The sequence below is a fragment of the Suncus etruscus genome, chromosome 6, assembly GCF_024139225.1.
Source record: "Suncus etruscus isolate mSunEtr1 chromosome 6, mSunEtr1.pri.cur, whole genome shotgun sequence".
NCBI classification, from domain to species: Eukaryota; Metazoa; Chordata; class Mammalia; order Eulipotyphla; family Soricidae; genus Suncus; species Suncus etruscus.
The window spans coordinates 82,983,489-82,994,328 of NC_064853.1; the positions used below are offsets into that span (position 1 = coordinate 82,983,489).

The 10,840-nt window shown below is 30.8% G+C and overlaps 1 protein-coding gene across 1 annotated transcript in view; it reads left to right on the forward strand.

The window, feature by feature from the left end:
• The window catches only part of NLGN1 (neuroligin 1), a 975,153-nt gene extending 969,310 nt beyond the window's left edge, over window positions 1-5,843 (forward strand). The window contains exons 7-8 of the mRNA XM_049775237.1: window positions 1,710-2,499; window positions 3,234-5,843. Of these exons, the coding sequence (XP_049631194.1) occupies window positions 1,710-2,499; window positions 3,234-4,056 (1,613 nt within the window). The 3' untranslated portion in view covers window positions 4,057-5,843. The remainder of the gene's footprint in view (window positions 1-1,709; window positions 2,500-3,233) is intronic.
• The last annotated feature ends 4,997 nt before the right edge of the window (window positions 5,844-10,840 follow it).

Here is a 10,840-nt window from a genome sequence, read left to right on the forward strand (position 1 = left end):
TATTTGTTTTGTTTGCTTGTTTTTTGTTTGCTTGTTTTTGTTTGTTTTTGTTTTTGTTTTGAGGTACATCCATCCAGTGTTATTCAGGATTTAATCCTCACTCTACTCAGAGGTGACTCCTGGTGATGCTTGGGGGGGCCATATGGGATATTCAAAGTCAAAACCAGTTCACTTCATGCAAGGCAAACATCTTACCCCCAGTAGTAGTTCTGTGGTTAAGTAGTATTTCTAATTTTTTAGTCTTTCTAATATATTTAAAAAATTTTAAATATTCTAAAATACTGTTACCTAAATTGAGGCCCAAAATAACACAAGCAGTAAGGCTCATGCCTTGCATGCAGCTGATCCTTGTTTGATACCTGGCAACTCATGTGGTCTCGTCTCAAAATATTACCAGAGATCATTCCTGAATACAAAACCAGGTGTGCTCCTAAACACCACTATATGTGGAAAAAAATTCTAATTATCTGTATTTATATTGTTTATACAAGCATACATTTCTCTAGCATAATTTCCTCTGCTGAACTGAAATGTTTGTAAGGATGTCAGAAACCAAAATAAATTCAAATTAATTTTGCCTGATTTTTAAGTATTTTTTGGCATTGTCTAGGAACATATTACAGATATCTAGAATATATATATACACATATATTTAGAGAAAAATCTAAAACTGCTTCTAATTTAGACATTGCTTTCGCACCTTTGTGAAAGGAGTTCTTATCTCATTAGCACCTATGAATAATCAAGCATTCATTTAAATAACTCAAAAACAAAGCTACATTTTAAAGTTGATAATAGATGTAATTTTAACGGAATATAGATTAATTTTTTTCAACAAGAATTTTATTGAGAAGTGCCCTAATGAGTAGACTCATTAAGATGCAGTTCTTAACAAACTGCATATGAAATAATGGCTTTTACTACTTAAATATAATAGGGTGAAAAGCAGAGATCATGTGGTTTTCAGCCTTTTTTGATCAAGTAGAGCAGCCCATTCAACAGTAGAAAATTTCATCAATCCTCACTAAATCACTCTACTGATGATTTCTCCTTTAACCTAGTGAAAATACTTCAAATATTATGTCTTCTGAATGATGAATAATCAGCATACTATGTCTCACATGAAGAGCTGGAAAGAGTATGTCTAAAGTCAAATTCTGTTTTCTTTGTGTTCAGGGTTATCCCCAGGGTATTAGAAATTTCTAGTGCTTAGCTGGGCTCTTGCCAGTACATTTTTCAATTGAAGTAAGATTTATATGAATAGACAGACCTAAATAATATAGGCACTGACAAGTCAGAGGATATGACCACCAAAAAAAAAATACATTATTTTATGAAGAGTTAAAATGGACAAAATTGATCCTCTTTAGTTGACTTTCACAATGTCATGGCTATTTAAATGCTAAATAAACAAAATATTTAGATTTTATGTTATATGCATTTCCTCTTTCTATCATCTCTTGGAAACTGTGGTTTTCAGTTCATTTGATCTTTAAAGTTGTTCCTCAAAGCAGATGACTTAAGTACAACTCATTAGTTATACCCTGGGGATGATTTTATTTCTTTCCCTTATACAAAAAATGTCTGTAACTCCCTATTTCTTTGCTTTGCATCTGGATTTTTATACAAACACTTAAAAATATCAGATGCTATTATACTTTGTCACAAAATTATCCAAGGATCTAAAATTCTTTGTTGTTTTTCCATAGGACTTTTTCAACGAGCCATTGCTCAAAGTGGAACAGCCCTTTCCAGCTGGGCTGTTAGCTTCCAACCTGCAAAATATGCTAGAATGCTGGCCACAAAAGTGGGTTGCAATGTTTCAGATACAGTTGAGTTAGTAGAATGTCTACAGAAGAAGCCTTACAAAGAACTTGTTGATCAAGATATTCAACCAGCACGATACCACATAGCCTTTGGACCTGTAATTGATGGTGATGTTATACCAGATGACCCTCAAATTCTGATGGAACAAGGAGAGTTTCTCAACTATGATATAATGTTAGGAGTTAACCAAGGAGAAGGTTTGAAATTTGTTGAAAATATAGTAGATAGTGATGATGGTATTTCAGCTAGTGATTTTGATTTTGCTGTTTCCAATTTTGTTGACAATTTATATGGATATCCTGAAGGCAAAGACATTCTGCGAGAAACAATTAAATTTATGTATACTGACTGGGCTGATCGTCATAATCCTGAAACCAGAAGGAAGACATTATTGGCTTTGTTTACTGACCATCAGTGGGTAGCACCAGCTGTAGCCACAGCAGATCTCCACTCAAACTTTGGTTCACCTACATATTTTTATGCCTTTTATCATCATTGTCAAACAGATCAGGTTCCAGCTTGGGCTGATGCAGCTCATGGAGATGAGGTTCCCTATGTACTAGGAATCCCCATGATTGGACCTACAGAGTTATTTCCTTGCAATTTCTCCAGAAATGATGTGATGCTGAGTGCAGTTGTAATGACATACTGGACAAATTTTGCCAAAACTGGGTATGTATATAAGAAGAGCCTTCCGTAATTAATTTTTTTAAATTAGTGTTCATTTTATCTCAAATTGAAGATGATGGATTAATAATAGAAATATATTATGTTCCTTTTCTCAACATTTGATATTGTCACTTAAATTATTCATTTATTACTTTATACATTTTAGAAGTTTATGAACAATTTTTATTAATTACTATACAAATAGATTTGTGCTGGTTATTTTGAACATTATTATTGATCCTCAAGATTGATATGTACTTATTTACAGTGCTTTACAATTTAGAGTTCTGATAAACTTTTAATTTGTGCAATTACTTTGTTATTTATATTGATTTGGAACTATCATTCCATTTTATTGAAAAGAAATATGAGGTTATAAGTTTCTCACATGTCTATTATGTAGCTATATTACTAGCCAAGTATTCGCTTATCACTTTGAAATTCCAATTCACTGCACCATATTGTTTTTTGCTAGCTGCCTGAAATATCATTTACATGCTTTTAAAATATTCAAGTAAATATCAGTGTATTTATAAGTTGGCCGAGAACAAAACCCTGAGACCTATAACACAATCAGTTTAGGAATTTGCTTTGCAGAGAACATACATATGTGCAATTATATAATTAAAATCATTTTGTTTATAAGCACCATTTTCAATTACATACTAATCTAGTGCTATTTTTATTATAGATAAGTAAATTAATATTGTTATCATAATTTCTTTTTACTTTTCTAGAGACCCAAATCTACCAGTTCCACAAGACACAAAATTTATTCATACCAAACCCAACCGTTTTGAAGAGGTAGCATGGACAAGATATTCCCAGAAAGACCAACTTTATCTCCATATTGGATTAAAACCAAGAGTTAAGGAACATTACAGAGCCAATAAAGTAAACCTCTGGTTGGAACTGGTTCCTCATCTACATAATCTCAATGACATCTCTCAGTATACCTCGACAACAACTAAAGTGCCATCAACTGACATCACTTTCAGACCTACAAGAAAAAATTCTGTACCTGTTACATCAGCCCTCCCTACTCCTAAGCAGGATGATCCCAAACAACAACCAAGTCCATTTTCAGTGGATCAAAGGGACTATTCAACAGAGCTGAGTGTCACTATTGCAGTTGGAGCATCTTTGCTGTTTCTAAACATCTTGGCCTTTGCAGCCCTGTATTACAAAAAGGATAAGAGGAGACATGATGTGCATAGGAGATGCAGCCCTCAGCGTACCACAACCAATGATCTGACCCATGCACAAGAAGAAGAGATCATGTCCCTTCAAATGAAGCACACTGATTTGGATCATGAATGTGAGTCCATCCATCCACATGAGGTGGTTCTTCGGACCGCCTGTCCCCCAGATTACACACTAGCTATGAGGAGATCACCTGATGATGTTCCCTTAATGACACCAAACACCATCACAATGATTCCCAACACTATACCAGGGATCCAACCCTTACACACATTCAATACATTTACTGGAGGACAGAACAATACTCTGCCCCATCCCCACTCCCATCCTCATTCACATTCAACAACCAGGGTATAGCCAGATAAGAGAAACAAACTATTATTTTTGATGGATTGCAGTAAAGATCGCTGAAGACTCTTTGGCTTTCAACCTACAAGACTCTTACTATTTAAATAAAGAGGAATATTATGTGAATATACATGTCAAGAACTTTGGGGGTTTTGAAAAAAATTAATTGTACATATATATACAATTCAACTTTGGAAACCTATTTCAATTGCTGGACGCAATTGTTCTGAATGCTACTTTTTCATTAACATTAAAGGATTAATTTTTTGAAGATTTATGTTACATAATGGAATTAGGCATGTGGAACATCAAACAGGAAAGAACTCTGTATGAAATAATAAAAAATATCTAAATAAAAAAACATGAATATGCACAAGGGACACACCAATGGAATGTCAGATAATTTCCACCAGTTTTTATTTGGAGCTGTTTTATTGTGTAGACCATATTTACATATTTGGATAAGTACACAAAGCACCAATGCTGTTAATGGCCTTAGCAGAGGCTCATGCTGAAATTTGCCAGTAAAACAGAGAAGTTTAAAGACTGGCAGGTACCACATTATCACATAAGTGCTGTCAGTATAAAGTTGTGGGGAAAAAGGAAACTGGATATTTTTAGCACGATGTGCATGATAATTTATATGCTTGGTGGCTGTGCTGCTGATTAAGCCGTAATTAAAATTCTTCTCATCCCATTGGAATTTTTAATAGAAGCTTCCTCCATCAATTGGCAGAACCTAAAGAAGATTTTCAGGGGCAAAAGTAATTATAATAAAATAAATTACAGTAGTTTGATAATAAAGAAATTAGATAATAAAGGTATTTGAAGAAGTTATAGGTATAGTGGTGAACACTCATATGAATCCCAGAATTTTTCCTGTGTTTTTAATGTTCTTTTCATTTATTTCATAAATTGAAATAATTTATAGAAATAGAATCCCAATTGGACATGTGTAACAGATTATATGTTGCTGAGATTTTCTTACTCTGTATTTTGTTCTTTTTGGTAAGGTGAAGTGTGTCCAAAGAGTTACTTGCAACAGTCTTTATATGAAATGAAGATGCCCCAAATTACCACTCTGATTACAGTTCTCAGTTAATTGATTTACTCATGTTGCATGAAAAAATGTTTACTAATACGAATTCAATATAAAGTTATGTCCTTCCTCACATCACTTATCTTTCTCACTGAGGTTTATTCACTGGAATTTATTCATGCGATCTCAGTAGAGTACGACATAGATGCAGAAGCTAGAAGGAAAGTCAACACCTGGAGGGTTTTAGTCTTAAATATATGTGTGATTTTCAATGAATATTCTAAGAACACAGGAAACTCTTCATCCCCCTGTTGTTTACCAGTAACAGTATATCACAGACCTTTCCAAATGTTTGTATATGTAATCAGATGTACATTTATATTAAAAAAATGAGATGGACTTAAAGAGCACATCCTGATGAATACTTTCTCTCTTACCTGTACTATATTTCTATTAGACTAAAGTTATGTGATTTTTTTTTACATTTTTTCAGATGACTAGCAATTTTGATAGTTTGTAAGATAATGCAAAGAACTTTCTCTGACAAACTAACTGCAGTAACAGAAACCTTTCTTTTCAGTTACTCTTTTTCAAGAATGAAAGCTTATTATACAAAAAATAATTGTATATTACTTGATGGAAACAACTTTGTACATCTTGGCCACTGGCCATTGCGTGAAATAAAGATAATCTGGAAAATGACTATTAGTTCAATGCTAAGAGACATGATCTTTGCTCATTAAAGAGCTAAAATATTTATTGCTGTTTTGTCTTTTTCTTTAAAAAAAAAATAAAACTAAAATATGTTTCAGAGAGCCACTTAATCTAGACCAGTCGGGTTTTTGAAGACATATATAACTTCGACAGAAAACACATGTATTCAAAGGCAAGCCTTATCGAAGATGAAATTGATAAATTTTAACAATATAAATTCCTAAGTCCAAAATTTATGAAAAAAAAAAAACGTAGCTTTGTGTTTTGAATACTTCATATCTGAAATTGTGGTACAAATAGAATGTGTGAATTATTTTAAGGTAGAAAAACAAGTTTCAGTTCTTAACAAGGTTTTCTGAAAATATGTTTGCAATAAAACATGAAATGAGAACAGCGAATTTTAGAGCATTTGGGTGATTATCGTAAAAGTGATTATCATAAAATGTTATTTTTCTAGGATGGTTTAAAAGTATTGAGTCAGATATAAAACTGACACTAAGACAAAACTTTAATTTCAAGGATTGTCTTTGCCTATAATTCCCCTTCAAAATTCCTGTTTATAAAATGTAGACATTGCATTATAATACCAATATGAATCTGTTAATAAGTGAAAAGTCTTCAAAATCCAGAGTGGTTCTACATGCAGATTTTGCATGATGTATTTATGCTTTCAGACTGTGATCTGCTAATGTAAATCAATAAAAGACAATAATTTAGCATATGAAATTTTGTTTAATCAGAGAAATGTCTTTGACTATATTGATTAAACAAAAGATATAAACATATATAGAAACTCCAATTTTATGAGATGTGGATAAAATATTTCTTATGCATTAATTCACTGAACAAAAAAATCAGTTTATATATTATATTTTATTGATAGCAAAATTGCTTTAAATTTTTCTCCTCATCAGTCTCTTTAAACTAAAACAGACATCTGTTCTAATTAATTTAGGGAAGTTATTTAGAAAAATGAAGCATAGCCCTTTTCCTTTCAAAAGTATTGTGGTATCAACTTTGTGATAGACAGAGCACCCCAGGTTTCATTACTGTTTTCAAGTCAAGAAAAAGTCATTGTAAAAGAGTATTAGTTGCAAGTTTTATAATTAAAGAAGCTAGTTATCTGAATGTAAAATGATGTCCCCAAATAAGTGGCATCCTAGTCATTTCAAGCTGAAACATAATTTTAAAAAGTAAGAGTAGTTTAAATATTTCTATTACATTTAAATCAATATGCTTAAATATATTTATTTACATGACAGTTGCCTTCAGGAAAAATGTCATGAATATTTTGGTTTATCACTAACTCAGATTTTTGGGTCTTGGAATACACTCAAATCATCAAAGCTGCTTAGAATTTATATAAATTTTATTTATTGTTTGCTCTTACAAAAATTGTGGAATATTTATCCACAGGTTAATGTTATTTTGTATTATGAAGTTAGAAATACAAAAGTGAAAAACTTTAGAGTTTTAAATGTGTATTGAATATGTTGTCTCGAACAAACGCTAATTCATTGCTATATATGTATCAGATTTTCACTAACTCTACAAAGATTGAAAAAAAATCCTTTGCTAAAGCAATGAAATATCCAATTTATATTTGGATAAATTTATGTTAGCAACTTAAAGCAGAAAATCTGATTAATAATTTATTACTAATTTCAAATTTAAAAGCTGCCTTTAAGAGTTTTTTGATTTGTATTTACTGATCTGCATGATAGAAAGAGAACAAAAATAATTTTAAATAATAACACATCGAAGGAAAATAGGATAACACCAATTTCCTCACAAAAAATTAATGTTAAACTTTAACTTTTATGTCTCTAGCAAGTCCTTCTCAGTCATTTTATCCATTGGTTTATTTGTATTTACATAGAGTGATAAGGAAGTTAAGAACGTGGTGAAGGTGTTCCAGCTTTAAAGACATAACTATGTAGAAGAATCACTGGGATCAGACCTTTTCTCTTTTTGTGTGTGAATTTCATTAAAATATTTTCACAGGGAAAAATGGTAATATAAATTCTTAGGAAGCTGTCAATATGGCAGTTATTTGATGTTTGTTTTCTTTTGTACCATTGGATCAAAATACTTGCCTTCTATTTTATTTCCAGTGATTAGTTGTTTTAGACTATCACTTTATAATGTAAGTGAAAATTAGATAATTTGGTTATACTTGTGAAAACATGCTCCCAAATAAATTCAATTAATGGGCACTTCCCTGCTGAGATTTTGTTATCATTCATTTAATTATCTTGTCAAGCTTTACTGTTATAACAACTGTTTTGGCTTTTTAGTCAATAAACTAAGGGAATTTCTCTGACAGTATTATATTTCTTGTGCTGAGATAACAACCTATACACTAAATTTTCATTTAAAGTCTCTAAGGAAATTTCCTACTGATGTGATACATTTGGTAACCACCATGCTGATTATTGTTCATAGAACAAGATTTGATTTTATTCTGGAAATTTGCTGTTTTTTTATGCCGGTTAGACATCAATTGCATTTTATGAGTTGTGGAATATATAGACTACAAAAGTCAAACTTAGAATGTATTTTTTCTCTCTGAGATATTATTATAAATTTATAGTACTTATTATCATTAGCATAGTTTACAAATTTGAATTAAATGATATATTAGTTCACAGATTTTCTAATCTATGTAGAAATATTTTTCTTGTATTTCATTTGAATTTAGTTTTCATCAAGTGAAAAGGATTGGATGAAATTGGGAAAGTAATAATTATCGACACAACTGATTTAATGGTACTCAAAGAGTGGATTCTTAAATGTACAAGAGTTAATAACTTCTTTTGAACCAAAGAAATGCTTAATTAAAAGAAGTGTGAAGTTGTTAAGAATGATAAAAAATAGTATATATAACTCTTTCAAGTCAGTCACTATGTATGCTATATATACACATATATGAAAACCCTTGTGCAATGCATGCTATATGCATTTGTGATATATATAGTAATATACTATATACATGTGTCATGTATTTATGAATAATTTAAAAGCCTGTATATTCATGGCTTAAGAGTATTTATGATGGCCCCAAAGATTCATATATTTACAAGTGATATTTTCTATATCCTACACATGTAGTTATATAATAAAATTTAGTCAGTAATGGAATATCAAATTAACAGTGTTGAAATGAATGATAGTTATTCAAACTTTTATATAAATTGGTAAAGGTATACTAACAAAAACTCAGCAGTGAAGTTAAAGCAAAGAGACTATTGTTGAATGCCATTTTCAGATGATATCTATTTTAGATGAAAAATCTGAAAACATTTTAAAGGCTAGGGTGATATCTCAAAGGTTTAGAGTGTACTTAAGGAGGAATCCTCACAATTGATCCCCAGAACTTCATAGTCTGTTGACTACCAGGAGCAACTCCAAACTACAACATCATAGATCAAGCACCATGACGTATCACCCCCCCCCAATTAAATTCATAATTAAAAGTGCTTTGGTAATTTTAACTCAGCCTCTTTTTACTTATAATATTTAGCCATTCAATAGGACATGTATATTGTAAAATTAAAAGGTTTATGGGCTGTCATTCTCATTCACTGTTTGGACATCCTTGACTCGTTAAAAACATGTTTATTACATTAATAAATGCAGCCACTTTTTATGAACTATTTTTGACCTCAGAAATAGTTTATTATTTTTCCCTTAACATAAACAAGATATATTTCTAAAATCAGTTTTCTTACAGCTTCTTTGTATACCACACCTATACTGACAGTTCTGATTTGATGGAAACAAATAATTTGATACTTTATGACTTGTTTACCTCTTTGAGAATGCATAGCAAGAATTAAGTTTGAAAATTGAGATACAGTCTGGTAATTTAGAACAAGCTGTCATATAGCTTTTCCAAAAGATGAGAGAAAGAAGAAAATGAAAATGAAAAATTGGAAAGGAGTTAAGAAATAGGAAAAAAGAAAGAAAAATATTCTCATTTTTTAAGTTAAGAACCTTACTTTATTTAACAAAAGTTTTTAAAAAATGTATAACATTTTTTAAGAAAAAAGAAAAGTAGATGTAATTATATACCTTTAAATCATAATGTTTTAATTTAATGATCTAAATTAATGATATTTAAGCAAAGATAAGAAATTTATCTCAACCATACCTTGCTCAAATTGTGCCACTGAAAACAAAGATAAAGTTTAGAGTGATAGATATTTAGTTTTTTGGTATGCAATTAGTAATAAACTTGCTAGAGAGGACTGAGTGATATATGAATAGACCGTATCTTCTATGTTATATATAAAGATCTTATCTAAGTGATAGATAATGTATCTTATTCTTATAGTCCAAGAACACAGTAAAATAGGACATAATAGGAATTTTCTACATATTGTCAAAAGAAAAATATTTCCAAATTGCAAAATTAAAGCATTGTAATTGTATTTTGCACTCTATGGTGACGTAAAGCTACCAGTGACAAATACATAATTTAAAATATGTTCTAAGAGTTTTATTTTCTAGAAAGTTTTGACTCTTTTGTAAGATATTATGTTTGAAATCACTCATTTTATACCAGCTTCTTTACAGGTTGCAGATACATTTTCTGAATTAAAAAAAAAAAATCCTTAAATCTTCACATAAAAGCATTATTTTCCAGTGAGAGCCATAATTTGAAAGATTTCCTTCTGTTCCAATCTTAGAGTTTTCTTGCTTAGTCCCTTAAAACTCTTCTATCTCTCTCCTGGACATACTTAGTTTCACTCTTGAGCTGATGTCATCTATAGCAGTGTTCTCATTAGTTACTGAAGTTTCTGTTTCTATTCTTTCTTCAATTTTATTTTGCCTTCTTGTCTAAGATTGTAGAATATTTAGAGGGAGACTAAGCAAAGAAAGAAGTTAGTTCTTTCTTCATTCTTTACTCAACAAATGGTGGCTATTATGGGGCAATGTCTTAAATTAATACTTGTCAACACTGTAACTTACCTAAGTGATATCGCTTCTAATTCTTGTTTGTTTTATATTGTTTTGGGGCCACATCTGGAGCTGTTG